Source organism: Clupea harengus, chromosome 7, assembly GCF_900700415.2.
Source record: "Clupea harengus chromosome 7, Ch_v2.0.2, whole genome shotgun sequence".
Lineage (NCBI taxonomy): Eukaryota > Metazoa > Chordata > Actinopteri > Clupeiformes > Clupeidae > Clupea > Clupea harengus.
Window position 1 is genome coordinate 11,351,390 of NC_045158.1, and position 26,043 is coordinate 11,377,432.

Genomic DNA, 26,043 nt, shown 5'->3' on the forward strand with positions numbered 1-26,043 from the left:
TCTTCACACTGGCTCTTCTGGGACTAGGTCTCTCAGCTCCAGTAAGTCCATTTTGATTTTAATGTGTCTGTCTAGTGTTTATAATTTCACATTTCAGGATCGTTTTTTAAAATCACTTTTTGATATCTGGTATTATGTGACTGTTTTAGACTGCGCCGTTTTACGAGTCTTTAAGTGCTGAGGTAAGCTACATCTCTTACACATTGCGTCTTTGCATATGCCCTCCGAAGTATGGGATATGAAAATGTTTCTTTCTGATTTTAATGAATCCTTATTCCACCAATTCGGCATGTTTCTCCAAAACCTCTCCTGAACCTTCGGTCCTTAGGACCTTTGCTCAAATGTGATTATGCAAATGTCCATTATTCTCAACATCTGCAGTTATGAAGAAAAAATCATATACATTTTACTGACCAAACCATTTGGCCACTAGTCTTATAGGACATATGCAATATCCAACTTTATGGGGCAACAACCGATTAAACTAAGCGGCTCTGAATCAGGAAGTATGTTCATCATTTGTATTTGTTGCATCAAATGTTTTGATTTATTTGTTTCCTCACAGGACCTGCTAATGCAGTACTTGATGCAAAGGAACACTGCAAACCCCTATCCAAATCCAACTTACAGAATTAATATATCCCCCTATCCAAATCCAAATCCAACGCCCAGATTTAACTTCGTCCCCTTTCAACAGCCAGCCTTTTATCAAAGACCGACTCAGCCCATGCTTCCCTATGCAATACAAACGTACCCTCAATACCCACAATTTTTACCCCCTATGCCCAATACCCCATATGCTCAATACCCACAATTTTTACCCCCTATGCCCAATACCCCCTATGCTCAATACCCACCATTTTTACCCCCTAGTTTTGGCATGCAACCCCCTATTGTATTTGTAGTGAATCCAGCCGTCACCTCAAAACCATCCACAACTCTGAGTCCGACAACTCCGAATGCGACAACTTCAACCACCTCCCCGTAAGCAACCACTTGACCAACAGGACGAGACCAATTCTAGGCACAAGCACCACCCATATTCTTGACCATCCAGCTTCCAAAGATCAACCCCTTCACAGTCAGCAGCCTCCATCTCGCCTACAAGGAGAGGAAACACCTACAGCAAACACAACACCTCGAAGGAATGCGCCCTCTGTGGAAACTGCAGATAGATGCACTCTGACAAATCTGTACTGTCATGCAGTGATGCTTCTAAACTTTATTAAGCTGCACTTGTACGCTGTATGTACACGTCATTTAGTAAAAGGTTTATATTTGGGAATATAGGGGAGTAGAAAAAAAATTCTGATTTGGAGACGACTAGAGGATTTGTACTCTCTCAAATCTGCTTGTTTATCCAATAAATCTTGTTTTATAATAATAAATTGTTCTAATTTAGAATTTCACGTACCAGTATTTTAGTTATTCTTGTTTAATCTGCTCATGTTATTATTCCTTTTCATTTGTATGGGTTGAAATAAAAATGCTACTGTAACACACAACACAATTTGGATCTGATGGTCACGTGGTCTCACAAAACAAAAGTTTATTTTCAAAAGTCTGAGAAATTAATAGAACCAAAAGAATTAGATTCTTCTTTTAAAATACAATTCAAATGATAAATGTTAAACACAGGACATTTTACACTTTACATGAAATGTACATTAAATGTCAGCAATTACTTTTCAATGACTTAAATAACTATCGTTCAAAAGTGCATATTCTTAACGCATACATGGGGGAATTCCATGAATAAGACAAATGTCAATAGAGTTTTGTCAAGGTCACATACTTTCTTGTGCAACAAACGAGACTGAATGGTTGACTGTACGGCATGACTGTTAGAGACTAGGACTTCTGCTCCGCTGCGGCTGCCAGCTGGGGCGTGCTGTCCGGCTTCAGGATCTGGTAAGTGATCAAATACTCTGGGAAGGCCTGCAAATGAACAGACAAATTGTGATTCCTTACACATCTGACAGGACATGATCATTACTGACCGTATAGTAAAATATTTGTACAATATCAGTACAAAGCTGACGGTGCAACTGTGTTGTGTTGGTTATTCAGCACGATGCATGTTTCAAGCCACTCCTTTTAAGCATGATCAGATTGAATTCAATGTTATTTACATGACAATAGCAGAATTATTAAGTGTCTTTGCTTAAATTTAGCAAAGTCAACCAAGTTAAAATAAATAAATTGAAGGCATAATTATTGAAAGAATCTATAGTATTTGCTGAATGATGAATGCACAATTTTGACACACACACACACACATACATATACACACACACACACACACACAAAAGAAAGTAAGGGCTGGACTCACTTGTTCTCCCCGGTAAATGACATACTCAGCATAGGCCAGACCGTTGACGCTGGGCCGGCCGATGACTGAGTGGTGTCCCGGCGGGGCGTGGGCCATCTTCATGGCACTGAACTGCAGGAAGGACTTCCCCAGGGTCACCCGGCAGAACAGCATCTGCCTGTTCCACAGGAAACACACACACACACACACGACAGGCAAGATGGAAGATTTATGGGTTGAATACACACAAAGTAGCAGTAGCAGTTCCAAAAGACAGAACACAAAAGACATGCGACAGAACACCAAAGACATGCGACAGAACACCAAAGACATGCGACAGAAGCACTGAACAAAAGAGCATTTCCTATTACTCTAAGCTAGCCTGGATACCAGACCGAACTTAGCCCCGCCCACAACATTTGAAGTCGGGAAGTTCGGTCTGGCGTTGCTCCATTGGGGAGAAACTATCTCCGATCAGAAATAGTCGGACCAATCAAATTGTCAAGGCGGGCTTTATACGATGATGGACAGATGATCAACAGTAACGTAATCAACCACGTCACCAACACACGGGTTGAATTCGTTTTCAACAAACATGGCTGCCGCTGGAGAGCTGAAATGTATAGATTCGAGTCCATTTAGACATTGACAGTGCATTCATTTTGAAAGAGGAACCGAGAAACGCGATCAAGGCATTTGTCAATCGAAAAGATGTTTTTGCCTTCCTTCCTACTGGATCCGGTAAAAGTTTAATTTATCAGCTGGCCCTGGTCACATACTACGTTGTTCTGATTGGTTGTAGGTAACCAATTGAGCGAAGAGGCATTTTTTCTCCTGGTTCGGTTGGAACACGCCCCATAATCACAGCCCAATGGAGCGGTATCAGACTCATATTCTGACTAGAATTATGAGTATGACATCGTCTGGCTAACTCTAAGCAGTATTTCCCTGGACAGTAGTTAAAAGCGCTGTCCTTCCCTGTATTCCCCACTAAAATACAGAGCTGAATGCAGATAGTTTAAGTCCTATTTAAAGGCCATTTAACCTCTAGGGGGTGTATAAACCATTTTGGCTAGTTTGAAAGAACAGCAGTGCTTTCAGTGTACGGTGACGGCTGATACATTACCTATGGCACAGGTAGCAGGAGCGGTCTTTGTGTGTGGGGCAGCCGGTTCCTCCACCGATGCCGTACACGTACTGGTTGCTTTTGGATGAGTTCTCCGCAAAATAGATCCCAGCGCCAAACATTCCGCCAATGTAAGCGTGTCGCTCATCAAAGCCTTTGTGGATGATTGCATTGATAAAAGGAGATCCTACAAGACAATAAAGAGTTATTAATCTTCAAGTGTAATTATTAACACCTTAAACAGTTTGCTTAGGAAAAAGAATGCAGGGCACAGTCAGTCAATCAGTCAGAGTTGACCAGTATGGTAATTAATAAATAAATAAATAAATAAATAAATAAACACTTCACCCATTTTGTTAACAGGTTGGGTTAATAACATCAATATACAGTAAATGTAAACGTCTGTTACCATGGAAGAGCATCCGCTCATTGTGATGGTTGTGGTTCTCATCTGAAATCTCCTTCTGCCGGTGGCTGTATCGCTCTCTCAGCTTTTTGTTGACCACCTTCTGAATCTACGGATGGATCAGAAACAGATACTCAATACTAATGCCAACACTTTTACTTCTACAGGAAAAGTTATTGTACTGGTGGCATTGTAATACATTCTAATAAAAATAATAATAATAAAAAATAATAATAATTATAAAAAGAAAAACAACTGAGATGTTCAAAATAATAAAAATCTCTCAGTACTCAGTTGCATAGACTTTTTTCCACCTCCCTGACCTGCATAGTGACTTGTGACTGGGGCAGTGGACTGGTGAGTCATACCTTAAGGATGTTGTATCTGCTGAAGACACCCCCAGCATTCCCTCCGTCTCTGTGCTCGCGGATTGTGCTCTGCATCTGCAAACGCCAGAGGGACACAGAGGCCTTAGTGAGTCACACAGGTCTCCACCATGGGCTCCATGCTAGCCACTCACAACTCTATTAAAGGTTAAAGGAACAACCCTGGGGAGAGCATCATTACTGCTTGGAGGGAAATACACACCTCTTCCTCGACCGATTGGAACTCCTTGTCATCCACGGCCAGGTCGATGAGCACAGTGCCCTGATTAGTGCAGTGGAACGTCAGGTACGGGTTGGCACCTGTGAAAGAAAGAAGAAAACATTCACTCTGTGTTGAATTAAAAGTGCTATTCTGAAGATGCTACTCAACAGACAAATATGAAATAGCAAAGGGTAATAACTATACTAACGTCTCCCAGTCTTATGGGAAATAACCATACTAACATCTCTCAGTCTGATGGGTAACAACCACACTAATGTCTCTCAGTCGTGTTAACGGCAACTTATGGGTACTGATGTACATGTGGCTGTAGTTAGCACGTGTGTGTCTGTGGATATGTATGCACTACCTGGTAAAAACACACTTTTCATACACAGAACACATTCACGACATACCCCCTCTGATTTAGACTGTGCCTGGAGTCCCTGGTCACCCCCTTACCTTGCTGACCCCCCAGTAGTCTCTCGATGCCCTTGATGAGCTTGTGCCTGTGCCCGTAGGCATTGATGCCAATCTCCTTCAGCTCTTCATGCCCCATGTCAGCCAACACGTCCAGGGTGATCTGAGGGTGAGGGATGAAATATTTAGACAGGAGATGTCATGCAGGACACCTTAGTGTCCAGAACAAGCCTAATGGTCTGGGGATAGGAATCATGTCTGGAAATGTGACAAATGTGACTGTCGGATTAACTAATTTGACTCAAATGCATTAAAAGCCATCGTAGGATAATACAAGAGAACTGTTGGCTGAGACAACCTTCTCGCAGAGAGTGGACCACTCACCTGCTCCCTCTCAAATATGTCTCTCAGCTGCTCCAGGCCCAGGCTCTTCAGGAACTGACTGATGTTCATGTCCAGCATAAACACTAAAGAAGCAATTAAACAAAAAGAAAAGATCCATTAACCTTCACTGTGAAGAGGGTGTGACTAATACTTATACTAATATGTGTGACTAATATTAACACTTTTAATATTAATAATATTCGCAGTTCATGTTCTATTTTTCTTCAATATGTTTTATTAGTCGCTTTGGAAAAAAACTTTAGCAAAATACCACAATATTCTCTTGCTCAGTAACAATTACAAACCATTCATACCACAAAATACCGTTTAACCGGCCAAAGACACAACAGGCCGCTCTTTCAGGCCACTCACCTTCTCCCTCCTTTCTGTCTGTGCCACTGGCCCCGTCCGCAACCCCGCAGGCTCCAGCCCCGACCAGATCGTTGAGTGGTCCAGCCAGGTTGTCGATGCTGCTGGCGGCCGACAGGCAGGAGGGCGTGGAGGCCGGGGAGATGATGGAGGCGCTCACCACCGTGGCCTGAGGCTTCAAGCAAGTGGGCAGAGCGTCCGGGGGCATGGCGTCGATCAGCAGGGCCCTGATGTCATCAGCCTGAAACAGAAGATCAGAGAAATTGGTTGGTGTATTTTGTGTGTGTGTGAGAGTGAATGTTGTGCCAGTCTTCTCAAAGGCAGGAATATACAATATTCTGAACAATATGAGCAACTGAAATTTTTAATATACCATTTTCCTGGCGTGGAGAGAAACTTTCAGTCAATAAATCTTCGAGATTCATTCAATAATTTAACACAATGCAATAATTAAAGGCAGGGTAGGTGATTCACTTTATATTATTATATGTTAGTTATATTTCTTAAAATTCTCTTTACATCCTGACAGCAATTATTAAACCAAATGCTCTGGCAGTAAAAAGAAGGAACAAAATCCATCATCTATGGCAGTCGCAGGGCTGTAAAAAGCCTGTCCAATCATTTCATTCGATGAGACAATCCTGCGACTGCCACAGATGATGGATTTTTTTTTCCTTTATATTGCCAGAGTATTTGATTGGATGGACTCCCTGCCTGTCTTCCTACCTTCCCACGCACACTATGCCCGTGCACTCATTGTGTGTGCCTGGAGTCTTCCACAAGGTACACTGCTAAAGCTACAGCAAGTCGCACAAGAATGGCTGAGAAAGTGCAGACAAAATGTTCAGTTTCACCTATGCCTACAACAGTTTGTACTGCTAAACAAAGCAAGGAAAGAAAGACAGATGAATACAGGCTGTGTACTAAAAGTCCTCCATAGTTAGAAAAACAAACTCTGTGACACTTAGAGGCACGGTCTGATACGTGGGTTACAGGAGTTGCACAGGCAAAGCCACGCAACATGCTTCCTCTCACTCTGGCTGACAGTCGGCCAACCACTCAGCCACATAAGTCCGTGGGCAGCAAAGGAGATAAGGACGAAAGGGTCCAGATGCCAAGCTTGACAGTTCAGTAAAAGCACCCACCACAGGGACAGGAAGCCAGGCAGTTGTTGGTTTGTAGTTTGTGATATGGCAGTTAGCATAACAAGCTATAACATAGCTCTTCAACCCAACACAGCCCCGGCAGGTCAGGTGGTAACAATGGGGACAACTGAGGAAGTTGAAGGGCCAGAAAAGTGACACCATGGTTGCTGTGTTTCTGTTGGACAGGTAATTATCTGGTTTGTTTTAGGGGGAATTGTTATTTTCCTGAACTATGTAGCGAACGTAGCTAGCTACTTATGTGTTAGCGGACGCTAAAGCCAGAAGACTATGCAACTTTGTACACACATAACGTTACCTTGTATGTAATCTAGCTCATATGTTCATCAGTGTCTGCACTTTAGTTGTTTGATGGTATTTATATTTTGTTAAACTATATTGGCTTTGAATGGGAAGTTTTAGAAAGGTGGTGATGTAGCTTATTTGTGTGTTTTTGTAGTATGAATAAGACATATTGTTCTCTCTCGTGACCACGTCAGGCAATGCCAGTGCGTGTTCCTGTGTTGGAGGAGTCTGAAGGAAGGGGCTGGGATTTTTTTCGGTTGTATACTTTCAAAATCTACTCTTGCTGGTTTCTCCAGCATCGCCTACTAGACCTTTAACCTTAATCCAATCAATGCACCAACACTGAGTAACAAACACGGTGTGAATGTAAATGTGACTGAGTTCCCCTGACCTAGTACCAGTTTCCGGTTGAGGTTAACTGGCTGACGGCTAACTCCACAAACCCATGGTGCAGAGGCTGTGTTATTCTGAGGAGGCATATGTTACCGTGGCCAGGTCGAGCGCGGTCTGTCCCTCCTGGTTCTTCATGGTGGGGTCGGCGCCGTGGGCCAGGAGCAGGGCACACAACTGGGTGCGGCCCTTCTGCGCCGCCTCGTGCAGCGGGGTGAAGGCCCACTTGTCCGTGGCGTTCACACAGGTGTTGAACTTAATGAGCAGGGCAGCAATGTCCACGTGCTACAGTAGACATGAGACGAGAACGTCGCCATTAGCATTAAGGCCTGTAATAAGTGGTGGCCTAATGCTAGCTTCTCTTACTGAGCAACATGCAAACAGTTATGGAACAAATATCACAGGTTTAGAAACAAAAACTGGCCATATAGTATTGTATCAACCATAGCTATTATGTAAACATATTGGTACATTCATTTCACAAGCACCTGCACACATTTAAAAACAATGTACACTACAGGAAAGGTACACATTTCATGTGTGCAGTGCATGTGTGGAGCAACAACAAAGACATCGTTTCTGAAGGTGTGAACTAAACGCTAGAGATGAGACAAGCACAGCCTCCTCTGTACTCACCCCGTACGATGCGGCGTTGTGCAGTGGAATGAGTCCTCCTTTGTCCTGTGCATTAACATCGGCACCATGTTCCAGAAGGTACTCAGCCACCTCCAAGTTATTATATCCAGCTGCAGAAGAGACAGAGTTAGCGGAGCTTAGAGTCAACAATAAAAACATGCAGTCCATACCATGCAGCATATCAAGCTATATCAAGGTGATATCAAGCTATATCAAGCTGATATCAAGCTGATATCAAGGTGACAATATCAAGTCCCAACCCCAGCCCCCTAAATTAATGAATGCATCATAGTAGCTCTAGATCACAAACAATTGACGGAATAATACCAAAGACCATAATGATACAGAGCCATGTTTTACCATCTCGTGACTAAGCTGTGTCTGTCCTACCTGCAAGGTGCAGCGGTGTGGAGTTGCGTCCCTGCGTGTCTCTGCAGTTGATGTTCTCAGGGCTGCACAGCTTCTGCACACGGGCCAGGCAGCCCTTCTTGGCGGCGTCCAGCAGGGCGGCGTCGCCCCTCAGCAGGTCCTGGATGTCAGTGTCCCCGTCCTTCACCATGTCTAGTGGCATGTTCCCGTCCCGGTTCTTCTTAGACGGGTCTGCCCCATGCTGAATGTGATCAATAGAGATGTATCAGAGAGTGCTCCAAAGTTCAATACATTTGAAACACACTAAAGACAGGACATGAAAGGAGTTAAAAAATGTATTTGATTCATTATTGATGTTATTACTTTGAATGTAATGACAAATCTATCAAATGCATAATCTAGTCAAGGTAAACAAAAACACTAAACATTAACACAAGGAGCCACCTTGAGGAGCAGCTTGCAGATCTCATATTTTCCTTTAGCTGCGGCCTCGTGCAGGGGAGTGAACTTCCACAGGTCGGCCACGTTCACTGACGCTCCATGCCTGACCAGGAGCTCCGCCACCTCATAGTGGCCATAGGAGCAGGCATTATGCAGAGGGACCAGACCACTGGAAGGAAACCATCAAGAGATTCTTACACTTCATTATACGGTTGCATGCATCAGCAAATCATGATAAAGGTTTGCAACCAGATGACCATCAGCTAATTGTTTCAAAAACAACCTATGGAGAGCTTTGAGCATTACAAAAGGCAGTTGTTTTTCCATAGCTGAGGGTCAGACTTTCAGTCAGGGAATGAGGAATTATCAAATTACTGTAAAGCACTAATTTAAGCACACATATAAGATGCGTGGATATCAATACAGTCATTGGTAATTGTTTTTGTACAAACCTGGACATGGATTCTCAAATCAACCAGCCGTTAACAGTCACATGAGGGCATAATTACACGGAAGAGCAGAGCGCCACACTCTCAGTGAGAAGGGCCCTGAGCAAGACAGGCTTACCCTTTATCTTTAGCGTGGACGTCGGCCCCATGATGGAGTAAGTACTCCACCACCGCCACTCGGTTGTAGCCGGCAGCAAAATGCAGGGGAGTGGAGTGGCGTCCCTCCAGATCGCGGCAGTTGACGTTCTGGGGGGAGCACAGTTGCTGCAGGGAGGTGACAGAATGAGGTTAAGAGAGTTAAGGACTCGCGACGGAGAGAGGATAGTGGAATAGGAAACTTCTGTGGGTCACGATCCACTCATCGTGGGAATTTACTCAGTCAAAAACTCTTCTTAATGAAGACTGGGCAATGTGTGGAATCATTTGTATGTGTATTAATAAAAATCTTATGGTCCTGATAAAAAAAGATCTTTTTTTTTATCTGAAAAATCTTACTTTCACAGTATCCAAATCTCCAGCTTTAGCCGCTTCCAGGAACCGGTAGTCAACATCAGAGTTACGGGTGGGAATGTTTTCTACAAAAAAGGGTCATAACAATACAGTGTAATGAGACATATTAATAACATCAATATTTAAAATCAAAATACACCAAGTATAATGTAGGCTTTGCTGAGTGAATGTATACACTTTTACATTTAGTAAACAGTACTAAAATGTAATGAATGTCTTGAAAATACATCCACACAAATGCATGTATTTGGATTAAGAGGTAAGGTAAAGTAAAGTAATCATAACAAGACCCAAATAATGTTTTCAGCCATTCTGCAATCCAAGTCTATGTCCAGTAGAATATACATTATGGGTAAAGGAAACCGCATCTCGTCCAAATGGGCAAACTGCCTATGATGGCTTATACAGAGCAATATCTTGTTAATGCACACACGCACGCAAACGCACACACACACACACACACACACGTTACCGTTAAGGATCTGCTGCACGGCCTCATTGCCCATCTGGGCGGCGGTGAAGCCCTGGAGGGAGACGATGGCAGGGTCCGCCCCGTAGCTGAGCAGCAGCCGGCATGTCTGCAGGTGGCCGGCCAGAGCCGCGCGGTGCAGCGCCGTCTGACCCAGAGTGTCAAGGGCATTCACCTGCACACACACCAGGGGGAGAGGGGAAAATGAGGAGATGCGAAGACGGCTGTGCCAGAGAAGTGGGAGGTTTAACTATAATGGTATAGTTCCTCCCCCCCTGATAATCAGGAATAGTGCTTATCGGGTATATTTCCTTGTCATTATATGAATTTGGTTCATGCATTTAGACCTTTTTCCATTTAGATAGAAATTCACTGATGAATGATGTGCAAAAACTAAACGGTGTGGTCACGTAAGCACTGGCATGCCGGTGATGGGCGGTACCTTAGCGCCGTGTTTCTGCAGAACCTCCAGCACGTCGTTGTGAGCCCTCTCAGCCGCCACGTGGAACGGGGTCATGAAGCTGAGGGAGGAGAAGGGAGAGGAGAGATGCGTTGGTCAGTGCCTTGGTAGGAGGGCTGGTAGAGTGCCTTGGTAGAGGGCTGGAAACTGAAACTTTTTTTAAACTATTTTTGTCTGACATGGTCTGACTTACTCCTTGTTCTTCTCGTTGACGTTGGTTCCTTTACGCAGGAGCAGCTCTGTGACCTGTTTGCGTTTGGGGTGCGGGGAAGCCACGGAGCAGTGCTGCAATACAACGCCACCGTCCCCAAAAAAGCCAGTGAGTGAATGACTACACCCGGATACATTGGAGCATCACACCAAAGAACAGCACAGAAGGGGAATGGGGGGGCAATGCTCACCAGGGCCGTCTCATGCGTCTGCGGGTGTTTGAAGCTGATGATCTCCAAGGCGAGAGTCTTCTTCACCTTGGCCATGTCTGCCTCTCGGGCTGCTTGGAGCAGCGAGTGACCTTTGAACTCATCTGGAATTGTGTTCAAGACATATAGGTCATCTATTCATCCTTATACAGGGTGATATAAGAGAGCGAGAGAGAGAGAGAGAGAGAGAGAGAGAGAGAGATAGAAAGAGAGACAGTGTGTGTGTGTGTGTATCTATGTGTGTGCACAGGATGGGCAGTCGTTCTCACTCACAGGTGAGTCTCTCTTTGAGCTCAGCGGTGGGGGCCATGTCCACGGCGCTCTTGCTGTGGCAGTTGGCCAGTGTGGGGTCTGCGCCGTGGCTGAGCAGGAGGGAGCACACCTCCACGCGGTTCTTGGAGGCTGCTTCGTGCAGAGGGGTGAACTGCCACAAGTCCATGGCATTCACGCAAGCGCCATGCTGCAAAGTCAAAGTACCATCAAACATCAGGGGTGAGAGCAAGAGGACTGGTGGTGGCAACAATGTGTGCTTGAGACATGGATCTAAACTTAAAAACCAAATCGCACAATTATCTACTAAGACTGTGTGTTGCTGTGTGTTATGGGGTCAGTGTCATTTGTAATCAGAATCAGTAATTTTTTGTATGTATTTTACCTTCAGAAGAAGCTCTGTCACTTCATAGTGACCATAGGAGCAGGCATTGTGAAGAGGAACTAGGCCACTACGGAAAAAAATAATTTCAATGTGAATAATTTAGCCCCGTTACAATGGAACATGACACAAATGGAACATAAGTGATAAGAAATGTGTAAACTCCCCCCCCCCCCCCTTTCAAGCCTACCACACACACACACACACACACACACACACACACACACACACACACACACACACACACACACACACACACACACACACACACACACACACACACACACACACACACACACAGTCTGCCTTTCTAATTCTTTCTTGTATTCTTCTATTTTCTCCTCAAATCTCTTCAAAGCTGTCTCATTTTGAATATATAAGTTTGTTTAGTTTATGAGCACAGGAGCAGTTAGTGCCTTCTCTCCAACTCTCAAAGTCCAAAAGGCTTCATATAAATGGAAAAATATGCGATAAATACATTTATTTACATTTAAATAAGATCAATGTCAGAGAAAATATTTCTATGATAAATAAAATATGTATAATGCTTGAGTCATTCTATGCCTAAAAGAAGAAGTGACAGAGATCTTAACAGTAATCAGCGATGGTAGTGCCGCCCGCCCGCCCGCCCGCCCACCCACCCACCCACCCACACACACACACACGTGGACACCCACCCCTTATCCTTGGCGTGGACGTCGGCTCCATACTGCAGCAGGAGCTGAACGATCCGCACGCGGTTGTACCCTGCCGCCAGGTGGAGGGGGGTAGACTGCGAGAGAGGGAAAGAAAGAAAGAGGGGGTGGGAGGGTGAGAGAGAGAGAGAGAGAGAAAGAGAGACAATCATCAGGCTTGAATATTCATGATCCTCGTGATGCTCACTGGCTGAGGGCAACTGAGGCAGCTCGCTGTGAATACACATCTAACGATGGCCCTGGAGGGTGTGGGGGAGTGTCTGTTTCTGTGTGTCTGTGTGTGTGAGTGAGTGAGTGTGTGAGTGAGTGAGTGAGTGAGGGGGTGTAGCAGAGTGAGGGAGGGAGCCAAGCTTTCTCAATTGTTTCTTTCTGGCAGCCGGCCAGCACCCTCAATCTGCCTTGAAATGATACGCCCATTATTTTAAGACCCAAATGCAGACATGCTTATGCTGCTTCGAGAGTGTGGCGATTCATCTGACGGTAACGCACAATTGTCTGCAACCCTCTTTAAGACAAAACCACACTGTAAAAGGCCAGTGTTAAACCATTAAAGAGTTCCACCACTTGCTGCTAAACGACAAGTGATTAAGTGCGTCACTCTTTAAAAAAAAAAGGCTGACCTCCCTATCTCTTGTGTAGAACCAAAACTATCTTGGTGCTGCTCGGGAAAATAAGTCTTTGGAGCTGTACAGTACACTTCAGCCAAACATAGGGTTAGAGAAAATACAGTTCCACATTTCAAAAAGGCAAAGTTTAGTACATACTGCACAAGAAACAGTTTAAGGCATTCACCCACACACAAGATCCAGCTGTTCACATGCAAGGAGACATGGCGGACAGGACAGAAATCAAAACACAAGCAGAAACCTTGTGGTTTAGTGGCATGAGACTGTAGTTAGGTGAGCAGAATATGGTTCAGCACCAAATGCACATGTTCATTAGCACATAAGGATGATGATCCAAGCAAATAGCTGATGACATTTCCTATTGTGAGAATTATTGTTTTCATTGCATTGATGCATATTTCAAATCAAATTTTAGCAGCTGAGAAGACACTGAAAACACTCAAGACACAGTGCAGGTGCAGGACTTTAAGCATGCATCCATTTGATCACAGCATACAGACTCATATCAGTGAGTAACATTAACAGTGGTTTAAAAAAATAAAAAGGGAATTTGAAGGGTGAACGGCGTAAAGAGAATGGAGCACCGTCACAAGCAGGAAACAGAACATTCCCAACGCCGGTATAAACAGGACATTTCAAATTCAGCACCTGCCCACCTCAACCAAACAGACATGAAATGAGGCTCCTGGTAGAGACATAAACAGTGACCAGGAGGAAGGGGAAAAGGCCCAGGACTCTGTGCAATTAAATGTGATAGCTCAAGGAGGGGGGGCAAATTTAGGCTTTCAAAGAGTAAAAAAAACACAAAAAAACACAAATCAGTGCATCAATCTAATAGCTGTTTTCAAAATACAACTTACCAGCATTTTTTGCGATGTTGACTGATCGACAATGTCGCCAGAGTAAGAGACACAAAACAAAAATTACAAAATGACATTTTTCCCCACCAACTTTGAGGATTCCTACATTGTTTGATTGTCTTAACAGTTACAGTATTTCACAGACACAACAAGATATTTGTTTTACCATCAGCTATCAATTTATTTTGTTTTATTATTGCAAATAGTTAGAAATAGACCATGAACCACCAACATCTGAAACTGGTAATATCTGTAATGCCATCATTATATTCAAGACTGTCTAGTACTCATTAAGCCACAAAACTGATGAAATCTAGCCTTTAGCATTTCTTGAGGCAACTCCAGTGCAATGAGGCAGTTAAAACGATGCCAACATCAAAACATGACCTGTGAGGTCATCAACTCAAAGCCAAGTTGATGTAAACACAACTAATAAATGTTAAGTAGCTCCCCTCTCTCTATCTTTTCCCTTTATCTCTATTTGAGGACTGGGGATAGTATGCCCTACTGAAAAAAACAACCACTCTAAGCAATAGCCTTGCCTACAGTATTTAATAAAAGATATGACGTAACCGTTACGGAGATCAGATAATAATGAGAAGGCCCCTAGAATCTAACCCATTATATTTCAGCCACATTCTACATTATTGGATTATCTAACCTTGCATAAATGACATGGACAAGTCATTCCCAGCCCTGCCCTGACATTAAAGGCAAACATCACCCAACCCTTCACAACAGCCACACACAGAATCACTCATAAGTGACACTAGTGTTTATACACTGACATACTGATAGAAATTTCCCTGGAGAATAGTGGCATTGAGCTACAGTCTGCAGGGGAAGGGTTTACAGAGGGCTGTGTCTTTTTTATCCTGAACGACCTTACGCAACCGTTTTTGCAGTCAGTGTACAGGCTGCACAGTTTAATTAGTGCCTTACCTTGCGTCCGTCGCTGGCGTGGCAGTTGACATTTAGAGGTGTGAGCAAAGCCATCAGCTTCTCCTCATTTCCACTCCTGGACAAAAGCAGGACATGCATCACTGATCAGGGAAACGACCGACCAGTGTAACCACAGTACCCCACAACTCAGAGAGATGATGATGATGATGATAATGATGCCACTGATCTAGATTTTGCATTGTTCCTCTCTGAACACTGAATTTCTCTGGATTTGTTGTTTAATAGAAATGTTTTGTTAAGATGTTTTGTGATGTGCATGTGTCAGGCAGTGGCAAATAAAGAGGGCATTACAAAATGCAGGCCCATCAAGAATCAGCTACTGGACACCTGAACAGGGTTAATCAAATGTTCCTTCAGTACTAATTTAGTGCCATCTCTCAACAGTCCCTGTCTGTAAAGGTCAGATCCCAGACGTTCTGCTTTGTGCACACTGCTCTGCCAAAACAGAGTTTACAGGATTAGTGTGCGCACTCACCTTGCGGCCTCAAGAAGCTCATCCTTCTTGTATTCCCCTAGATGAGGCCAAAACACGAAAAGTCAGACAGCTAGCAAAGAAATTAAACAGAGTCAAAATACTGTAATAAGACACAAGTAACTATAAAAATGTGACACTCCCTGTTGCGTTGAGTGGGATTTCACAGAACAAATGCTTCCCAGTATTGTTGCTTAATTGTTACTCTATTTCTATTCAGCTTGTTCCACCAAGTTTATTTTTTCACACTTGCACAGGCCCTCAACAACAACTTAATTGACTTACTACTGTCAGTTTTCCACTTTAGTGTATGACTATTTTTGAAAGCATACATTAAATAACATGATCTATTACTCACTTCCTTGTAACAGATGGCAGTGTATTTAAGCAGCAAAAATTGCACTCACCGGTGAGAACGGCCTTAGCGGAGGGGTCAGCCAGATCCAGAGCAGACTTCCCGTCAGTGTTGCGGATGTTGGGATCAGCTCCATGCTGGAGCAGCACTGTGAAACACAAGCAGGCGCCTCAATGCAGCGGACAAGCACAGAACCCCTACCTCAGCAAAGGGAGGGGGTGGAAAACCCTCAAAGCACAATCAGTACAAGAGAGCAGGCAGAAAGGCATTGCTGCAAAGGAGGTGCTGCTATAGTAACAACGCCACACTCCTGCACAGAAGCGCAAAATATGTAATGTTACGTTTGGTTTAAAAGTCAATAATTAAATTTCTATTGCGTCAAACTGAATGATCTGCACGTTGTAGTTAAACTATTTCATCGTTAGTGGTAAACGCTCATTTAATGACACAGTTGTACTAGATGTCAATCCCTACCGATGCAAACATCTATCTTGCCCTTGATGGCTGCCTCGTGTAATGGGGTATAGTTCCAGTTGTCTCGGGCATTTGGGTCTGCGCCTTGGCACAAAAGCAGGCTGACGACTTCAGCATGACCGAAAGAGCAGGCATTGTGAAGCGGGATCAGACCACCGTCGTCACGGGAATGCACGTTGGCACCCGTCTGTAAGAGGTGTTCCACCACGTCCTTTCTGCCAAAGCCTGTGGGAGGACCAAAAGCCATGCATTAGAATAACAATGCATTCACGCTTGAACAAATCTGACAAAAACAAACGCATTAAATCTATCTAACCTTCAAATCTGAAAAATATATATATAAACATATATATATACGAACACATTTATTTTATTAAGTGTCTTCGTACCAATATTAGACAAATTGTAGAAAATGTTGTTGTTGGCTAACCAATATTAGCCGATTAGCTAGTCAGCTCGAACAGCATATATTTACAAACATAAAAGGACGCGTTCATGACAAACCTGCAGCAAAATGTAACGGCGTAGATTTCCTCCCAGCCATGTCCTTGGCATTCACATTCACAGAATCCACAAGTCTCTTTACCCGCGACACATCACCATTGCGGCAGGCCTCAAAGAGTTCTCGGAAAGCTCCACCGGTAGCGCAGACGCCCTCCCCCGGGCTGGTGGCTCCTGAGCCCGGGCTCGTACTGCAGCTGCTGGCCCCGCCGATGTTTGTGTGGGAACTGCTACTACTGCAGAGGGGGCTAGCGAGGGCCGCCGTCGTGGTGGTGGTGAGCATTTCAGGAGAGGCTGGCGTTGGCTCCATACTACCGCTAAATTCCTGACTACCGTCAGTCGAAACCAAACTCGACGATCCAACCGCAGTTAAGGGGGAATCCGGAGGGGTTGAAATAACAGCATTTCGCGGCGGAGACTGCAGTGTCGTTTGCTGTTGTTGTGATGATCTACGGGACACGGCCATTTTGCCCCGTAAAATCTGCGTGTCAGCGATACGCGGAAGAATACAGAACCGGAAATACGTAACATCTTACATAAACATGAAAGCCTTTGGCACACTGCTGGATCAGTTGTCCTGCGCTTGACATGAAATGTTAAAGAAGGAAATAATCTAAATCTTTGATATCTTATGAAATGCTCTGGATATCAAGGAAGTTCAAGGATGCCTGGGCTCTGTAAAGCACCTTGAGACAATTGTATTGTTCTGGCGCTATATACATACAATTTAATTGAATTGAATTGGACTATAGTTTTCCTGCAGGGGTTTCCCTCTAATTATAGTCAGACACAGATGTTCTATTTATAAAGTCTAGAACTTTCTCTCTCTCTACCTCTGTGTGTGGGTGTGTGTGTGCACACAACACCACATGCAGTATCACTATCAGTGTGAAAAACAGGACTTTGTAATAATCACAACATTACAACTTTGAAAGAAAGCCAAGCCAAGTCCATGTGGCAATGTTGAGCTGGGGATCACAAACCTGGCTGTGTCCATAACAACCCAGGGCAAAGGCATAATATGTTTTATTTATTTACTTTTAACCCATGTCAGACAGTTACACACTACAGTTACCCGTCTTGTACAGCCAGGGTTTTGGCTTTTAATTTCCAAGTTCATAATTAAATCTGAACTGAATTTCAGGGGGCGGGGGGCATTCCTTTGTGCTTTGACTATGAGTGACCTTTGTAAGTAATGACATCCTACCTCCTGCCATTCCTGCAATCATACCAATGTGGGGTATGGTCAGCTCAGTTCCAACTCACAAACTGACTTACTCAAGCCTGTCTGTCAGCGATTCAGATTAAAGATAAACTGAACAAAGCGCATGCATGAAACCAATCTACTTGCAGACTTAACGGACTACAGAACTTTCCATGATCAGTTTTAGAGTGTTTTAGAGAGTAATGACGTTTACTGGAGAAGGAAACAGCCTATAGTGAATAATATAATCAAACTGTAAGAACTGTCATTAACCAGTGCACTGCTGTGCTGTGCTGTGCTGAGAATGCCAGCTTAGAATAAACCTTTGTCTATATATGCCTAGTTGCTACGGTGACAACAACAAACCTAACAGCACAGGGCAGGCAGACTGTGACCCATTGCCTGAACGGAGAAGCATGAAATAGTAGAAGTGACTGAGACAAACAAGGTTTTTTTTTTGTCTCTGCTGAAATTACCTCTGCTTTCTTTGATGCTGATATGTAGCAGTCCCTAGAGGGCAGAGATGCCTATTTCCTCAGGTGCAGCAGGGAGAGCCGGAGCTAATTCTTATTTGAAAAGGTAAGTGGGTCAGTAGGGAGACATTTATTTGACTCTGAATGTGACATCAGTCATGTGTGGTTGTTACTGCAATTAAGCAGCACAGGCTTATTTTTTTGGCAGACAAAAATAACATAATAGCATCCAACATATTTAGAGGGCACAGAGTTCCTATCACAGCATAAAAAAATGCTGAACTTTGTGCTGTAACTTTAAAGTGTCAGTTACTCCATCATCTGTGTCTCTATAATAACACCCTTGTTATTTTCTATATAAACCAAAGAACTTGGACGTTAAAGTCACTGTAGACTGGTGATGATGATGACATTGATGATGATGATGATGATGATGACGACAAATGATGAGGATGGAAACATAACATATATAACATAACATACTTCATATTTAGATGGAAATATTCATGTTTTTTTCTTTTACAGATACTTGGAAAACCTTCCAAAAGAGAGAAGGAAGGATATCTTGGACACTTTAGTGGTGAGAGGCAGCAAAATGAAAATTGATGACAAATGTGGTCTTCTTCATTTGCAGTTTATTTCAATATATGTGATTATTTAAAAATCATTTAGATGTATGTTTTTATTTTAAAAACCAGGGTGCTCATCACAACCAATCATGTATCTCTGGTTCAATTGGAGACAGCATGGATGTGCTTTCCAAAGGTGAATATGAACACCTATTTTAAAATAAGTTATTGTACTTCTACTGTGCTGTTGTACAGTGCTATACTGTTCTATTGTTCTGTTTTGAAAGATAAGCCGGTTCCGTTGTATGTTTGCTGTTTGACATGTAAATTATGAAATGAAAGCTGTAATTAGAAAATACAAGAGGTAGATATAATGACAATGTAGTAAAATGCAGTAGTCAGAAGGTTATAACAATACCTGCCTTTAATTCTAGAACTGACAAGAGAGACTGCTCAGCACCGTCGCAGGAGCAGGGAGGGAGATGAGTTTGGCAGGCAGTCTGTTAAAGACGGCTCCAAGAAATCTCACACATGTGCCATTCTTTAGGTAGTGGATATGGATGTACAGTAACCTTTGAAACCTATGAAAGTACACATACCCTTTTTATGTTTCATGACTGCAACAGAAGTGTAATTCATGTTTTTCTCTCTCTCACACACACACACACACACACACACACACACACACACACACACACACATACCGGAATATCAGTATTAACTTCACCCTGAAATATTAAATTCCTGAGATGTGTCCTGTGTAGTTTCAAACCTAAAATAATGTAATTCACTTAATCATGTGATTGATTATGTTACTTATAAAGTAGTCTGTTGTAAACTTGTCATAAAGGTGATGACGAAACCAGATACTGTAACCCCACTCTTTCTACTAAACACACTGCTTATCTCAAAGGCTTTATACTCAGGCCAGTTATATACGGCTTATGCTTTAAAGGGGAGCAACAAAAAAAAAGAATACTGATGCTCTGTTCTATGTAAACTGACATTAAACCCAAAGTAAAAAAATATTAGATCTTTAAGATCATTTAAATTCTTCAGTGTATTCACATTTTGAGTAAACTGTCTAATCTCCTGAATCATTTTTGAGTAAAACTGCTATTGCTCTTTTTATAGCAGCACAATACAATACAGACAAACACATTTACGCTTCAGAGTGCCTAAAACTTTATTTTCGAATTAGTAGAGCATGTCTTACACAACGTGCAACTCTGTAATGCGACACACAATACATGACAAATCCTAACCTGAGCTTCATACTTTCTTGAATATCAAGTAAAACATCTCTCGATCAAAGTAAAGTGATTCAATCCCCCATGAATCCATTCCATTCCCCAAAACACCATTCAGTTCCCGTGGTGGAAGACTCTAAACCTTTGCCATGAAAGGTGCTGAGAAACTTGTCCCATCGTTAACCCTCTTTCTGGTGGCTCTGGTGGCTTAGTTGAAGTTGAACAGATCAATCACTGGCGTCGCCACTGCCACTGCTGTCCTCTCCGACCACCATACTGCTATACTGCTTCTGTTGCTGCTCCTTTAACGTCTCCTTCACTTTTCCTCTCTTCAAGCCCCCATCCCTAAAAACATAATGCCATAATTACAGAACCAGTGACAAACACTCATGATCAGATATAATTTCATTAAAGTGTGACAAGAAGTCAAAGATCATAAAGAAAGTATTTTTTTTACCAGGATAAATCTACTAGTCCGCCCTGGCGAGCGATTGCGGATTTGACTCTGTTGGCAAATTGAACTGCATCTTCCCCATCCTGTGGAAACAGTAAATAGCTTATCTAATCTGATGACTATATGGATGAATACATCAAGAACAAATAACTACAATCAATCAATCAATCAATCAATAAACGCATGTCTTTAAAAGTACAAAAGCTGTAATACACCTGAATCAACCTCAAACATTGAATCACTGTTATCAACTTACCTCTTGAGTCATGGAAGGAAGATACCAGACATTGCACATGATGGCCCAACTTGTCATCATTCTCAGCAGATAGCTCACCATGTTGTACTTAGAACTGTTCCAGAAGGCATCGCCAAACTGGGGGTCATACTATGAGAAGAGCATCCTAATATGTCAAAACGAAGATATCCGCAAGCCTAATAAAATAGTCTAAATAAATGAATTCTACAAAGGCAAGGCAAACAGAAAAGAGTATGTTTACCTTTATAGCAACTGGGTAGATTGTGCCACCAATCTCAAAACTTCCTTTTTTAAACATCATGACTGATGTGTTGTTGATGCATGTTCCTGTGGATGCCAAAGAGCAACACACATCTAATTTTATCCTCAACTAGGAGAATTAGGAATTACATTTCAGTAAATACCCATAAATATCCTTCTTACCCTCAGGGAAAATCAATATGGGAAGCTTGGTCTTGTCATTCACATGATCTTTCAGCCTGCAGGCACAAGACACAACAAACACAAATATCTAAGGTCCTGCAACAATAGATCTGAAATATAAGACTAGCAAGGATTTAAATATCGATTTCTAAATTATTAAAATTATGTTTTATTATTGGTTAAAGGCTAACTATTGTTTAAAATATTGGTTAAATGTGTGGGCGTTTGTGACAGCCTTTGGTGTCTGTTTGGAACTTATCTGTGCTCAGGGCACAGCTTTAAAGATGGTTATCTTTATGTCTGCTGTTTCTAATGCACCAGAGTGCAACTCTGATAACTATCACTAACACAGATGCTTTTTTTATATTCTTCTTGGTCTCTCCTAGGTTGTGTAATCAAAGTGAAATTTAAATATGGTCGGTCCTTATCAGCTAATCAGTAGGAGTGCAAAGAGACAGATATCTCTGCTTGCCAAACATTCTGAGTATGCATGGTGCAATGGAGGAGGGTGACTGCAGAAGTGATTAAATCTGATGAAGCGAGCAAGAACTGCTAACATTACTCACAGACACTTTGGTGGTATACCAAACAAATTTGTGGCCATAATACCTCTGAGTCACAAGGTGGCGATCTTTCATCTCCGCTCGCTCAAACCAGATGTGTGGACAGGACCTCACCATGGCTCTCTGAATCACTCCCATGAGGCCACCATGGACTTGACCAACCTTATGATTATGACATAAACAAACATGCCAAATGTGAACATGCCATGTGAACATGAGAACATGCCAAATGTGATTATGTTAAAATCAACAAAAATATGTGGTTGTTTACGCACCATAGCATAGCAGCCATCATTGGCAAGAATGACTATATCGATTGGCGAGGTGTGATTAGCAACACAAATTCCCCCTCTTTTGGGCCTGTTTTCTCTGTGAACGATAACACGAAGAAGAATTAAGGTAACTGTGAATTATTTCAAAATGTAAAGGAAATGCCATTTTAAGTCATTTGATATTATGTTCTCCCTAGGGCACCTACTTATTGTGGTAGTGGATAACAGCTGAAAGGCCCCTTGCACAGATCCTGTAGCACATGACATGGACAAGCTCACTTAGCCAATTCTTCACCCTGCCAAAATGACGCACACACAAAACAATACCACAATTCACTTTGTGTCAGGAGTATACCTTGGCAGTGTGACTCCCTTCAAGATAAGTACAAGCCATGTTTTTAATCCATGCAAATTTGAAATATTACCTTATGTTTGGGAGAAACCCAACCAATGTTGTCCCTATCACCAGCCAGGTTAGACCTATACATGTCAGGGTAATTCTGAAAGAACAACCCCAAGGCTGATTATGATCATGAAGTTAAATCAACCACAAATGAACAGTGATGGGAGCGAAAGACGCTCACTGGATGCTGGCGAGGACCCCTTACCTCAGAGGGAGAAGGATACAGTAACGCACCACAACGCCCACTCCCCATAGGATGGTGAGCCGGAGACTGATATAGTAGAAGTTGAGGTTGGTGCGTGTGAGCAGGTTCCAGGAGACCAGCTCCTCGGATGTGAACCTCTGAGTGACCTCATCCTCAACAATGGTCTCGATGCCCTTCCTGCTGAAGTAGAAGACATCGCTGAGAGCGAAGTCCCCGCCCTCCTGGTGCTTCGGCTGACTGCGCCGTAGCTCCCCAATCTCCTGCTCCATGGAACCTTCATCCCTCTGGATAATTTCTGTAGAAGGAGAGTAGGGTGGACAACAGTTTGATTCTAAATACAGATACAGCCACAAGCATTATTACATCTACAACATCTACATATTATTGACAAAATGTTAGTATCCAGCATGCAGCCAGTATGATTCAAGCCCAACCTGACTGAACTGTATGTCTTCCCTGTGATGCCTTGCGATGATGAAATAAAATCACAGACAAGTTTACACCTTTTCAAGTAATCATACTAATTGCTAATTCTTTTTTATTGTTATTCATAACATCACCATACAATTATACTGAGATAACAAAGAATAACTGACCACCCTTTTCTTTACATAGTCCGAGTAGGAGGCAATCAGGGACAAGTTATACAAATTCCACCCTTGTATCCAACATTTAAAGCCATTTTCACAAGGCAGAAGATAACTGACAGTGGCATTGGGTAAGCTGATAAAGATGGCTCCCTTTCTCTGTGACCCACTGTACCAAGACTGAGACAGAAACTTACACTTAATTCTATCAAGGAGAGTGTAACTGATTAGGTTTAGGCCAAAGTCCGATGACGCCTTATGAGACAGGCAAATCTTACGTAATAAAAGATTGCCTCAAGAACTTGATAGGCAACATGACTATAACCCATTGACTAACTTCCTATTGCACAGTTAAATGCTTGCACAACCCATGCAAAATCATACAAGACATAATTTTAAACTAATTCGATTTTAGATCCAGTGAGTACATGAGTGGTTAGTGCCTTCCATTAAAGCGAATATGTAAAGGTCATAACATTGACTTCTCTTAACAAAAAAATGAAGAAAAAAAACATAGTTGAGCAACCCTCCTTGATAGGCTAAGGAAAAGATTTCTCTCATGTTCCCAACTCCTCTTAATATGTCTCTCCTCACATGATCTCACCATTGGATGCAGAGGCCTTCAGTGTCTGTTGTTCCTGTTGTTCCTGGGCTCCCCTCTGTATCCGCATAGTGGCCCACTGCAAAAAAAAGAAAAACCAAATGAAAGCTCTGTGTAATTGTGACACAGTGATGTGAAATGTGGAAACTTCCTCTCCACACACATCTGAAACACAGTAAGGACAAGTAGTAATAATAATATAGAGAGAAAAATTCACTTTCACAAAGTAACTACAGGTAGTTTCTCGAAAGCCTTTTTACCTTCAGGGTTTTGATTAAGACCTTCATGTACGATTCTGTTATCCCCAGGGAGACACCAAACATTGCTGGCAGCATGATGAGCCCGACTACCAGTGAGAACCACATCCTCAACACCGAAATTGCTACACCCCAGAAGTCCTCCATTTGTCCAGAACGCTACCACCCTGCTCAGGAAACAACGAAGTAGTGTAAGGACTGTGTGGTGTACAGAACGGAAATGTTGCCACTTGTGATTAGCTAGGACGTAGGCTATTAACAATTAATTAGTACTAAAAGTATATCATGCCAAAACATGACCTAGTTTTTAAATTACACTTTGACGAAAGGAAGCCGTGTTCACACATAAATACTTTGTTATGTACGACACTCTACCTGACAGACAGGTACGACTACGGGACACACACAATTTAAACCAACACAGCTTAGAAATGGGTGACGGGGTTTGATCGGTACCCTACCTCAAACAGATGTCATACCATGTCCTCTTCTCTCACATGCCTAATGAAGTTTGACTTTGAGGCGATCCTTTTCTATGTAGATCAAAGTTCATATACTGACTAGCAATCGACGCCATCCACTGGTCACGGCGTGGAATTGAGGACGTTGACTGAAGGGTAAGCAATCTTCAGTAGTTCAAAGTATAGGCTACTCCCCAACACGTTGTGACAAGATGTATAAGATCGATACATGTCGGATTTTATTTTATTTTCACATTTTGTATTAATGTCTTTTTTCAATAATCTGTTCAGAACATGCATGTCAACACTGAACATAGCTGAAGTTGGAGAGGAAGCAAATTCAGCTACCATTTATTACAGCTTCATTCTGAATTAAATATATAAAATCTGCAATAAATAGATAAAATAAATCTCAGCTTTGACAAACATCCCAATACAACTGTCCCCTGAAACACACACAGACACAATGAAGTCTAGACTGCTGGATTTATCTGTAACATAAATTATCCGTTACATTGGTATATGAAACCTTGGGTCAATCTAGGTACACTTTCCTGGAACTGATAGAATCTGGGGTAATAAAACAGGGATGTTTCATATCAAGATTTTGGCATTAGATTCATTAAAGTTTTACTATATGGTCACCATATGTCCACAGTGCATTCTATAAACATATCAAAAGGTTGAATCCTGGTGAATCTTGAGGGGGGAAAAAATCTGTTTTTTTAGAAGAATTTGTCTAACATTTAAGGCCAGAAAGTTGGAGGTAAGTCGTTAGTTTAAAAATAACTGAGATCAAATTTGGAACTCAGAAACTGAGGGTAGAGTCATGTAAAATTGTAACACGAGATAATTACTAAAATGAAAAAGGGACAGTTTACTCAAAAAACAACTTGCACTGGTTTTTATTAAACCTTTAAAGACTTGAGATATTTCTTGTATATTTATTACTTAATACCTCACCAATCCATCTGTCAAACAGTCTGTATATTTTACTGCAGTTTTACCATTTGAGACCACTATGACTCCAAACACCATAACACAGAACTTTTCATAGTTCCAGAGTGTGAGAACAGTGAGAACATTAAGTCCAAATAAATAGGATTTACTTCTAGAGTTGCACAAATGTTTGACCCTTTTTTTTTATTTGAGCTGTTATGAATTACATCACAGCGGTTGGAGGCTGAACTTCTCAAAGTTGCCAGATATCTTACAAGTCCACCAGGCTGCATGTTAGCATGCAGTCAAAGATAGCAAATTATGATTCTGAAGCCA

General features: G+C 42.4%; 2 protein-coding genes across 2 annotated transcripts; both read right to left on the bottom strand.

Moving 5' to 3' along the window:
• Positions 1-1,524: 1,524 nt before the first annotated feature.
• Positions 1,525-17,306, bottom strand: tnksb (tankyrase, TRF1-interacting ankyrin-related ADP-ribose polymerase b). Its single transcript, XM_031570516.2, has 28 exons — positions 16,794-17,306; positions 16,290-16,514; positions 15,868-15,963; positions 15,464-15,500; positions 14,968-15,043; positions 14,026-14,046; positions 12,522-12,616; positions 11,848-11,914; positions 11,466-11,652; positions 11,175-11,296; positions 10,967-11,058; positions 10,756-10,834; positions 10,317-10,488; positions 9,830-9,909; positions 9,453-9,598; positions 8,889-9,054; positions 8,466-8,685; positions 8,076-8,185; positions 7,536-7,724; positions 5,605-5,842; positions 5,233-5,315; positions 4,891-5,011; positions 4,432-4,529; positions 4,212-4,286; positions 3,847-3,952; positions 3,438-3,624; positions 2,333-2,489; positions 1,525-1,938 (listed from the first exon to the last, which is right to left on the bottom strand). Exons 1-28 carry the CDS (start codon positions 17,254-17,256, stop codon positions 1,852-1,854), a joined length of 3,795 nt encoding a protein of 1,264 aa, XP_031426376.1. The 5' UTR covers positions 17,257-17,306; the 3' UTR covers positions 1,525-1,851.
• Positions 17,307-20,197: 2,891 nt separating this feature from the next.
• Positions 20,198-24,891, bottom strand: agpat9l (1-acylglycerol-3-phosphate O-acyltransferase 9, like). The gene is made up of 13 exons (XM_012830584.3): positions 24,769-24,891; positions 24,311-24,474; positions 24,054-24,129; positions 22,863-23,157; positions 22,680-22,754; positions 22,461-22,550; positions 22,258-22,351; positions 22,029-22,144; positions 21,420-21,475; positions 21,238-21,323; positions 20,997-21,125; positions 20,744-20,823; positions 20,198-20,631 (listed from the first exon to the last, which is right to left on the bottom strand). Exons 2-13 carry the CDS (start codon positions 24,452-24,454, stop codon positions 20,514-20,516), a joined length of 1,359 nt encoding a protein of 452 aa, XP_012686038.1. The 5' UTR covers positions 24,455-24,474; positions 24,769-24,891; the 3' UTR covers positions 20,198-20,513.
• Positions 24,892-26,043: the final 1,152 nt, after the last annotated feature.

Coding starts and splice junctions, on each gene's coding strand:
- agpat9l (XM_012830584.3), bottom strand. CDS start 24,454: ATGGAGGACTTCTGGGGTGTAGCAATTTCGGTGTTGAGGATGTGGTTC. Junction 22,352..22,460: donor GTTATCCACTACCACAATAA/GTAGGTGCCCTA, acceptor TATCGTTCACAG/AGAAAACAGGCCCAAAAGAG. Junction 22,145..22,257: donor ATGATGGCTGCTATGCTATG/GTGCGTAAACAA, acceptor CATAATCATAAG/GTTGGTCAAGTCCATGGTGG.
- tnksb (XM_031570516.2), bottom strand. CDS start 17,256: ATGGCCGTGTCCCGTAGATCATCACAACAACAGCAAACGACACTGCAG. Junction 11,297..11,465: donor GCTCAAAGAGAGACTCACCT/GTGAGTGAGAAC, acceptor ACACAATTCCAG/ATGAGTTCAAAGGTCACTCG. Junction 11,059..11,174: donor AGACGCATGAGACGGCCCTG/GTGAGCATTGCC, acceptor GTTGTATTGCAG/CACTGCTCCGTGGCTTCCCC.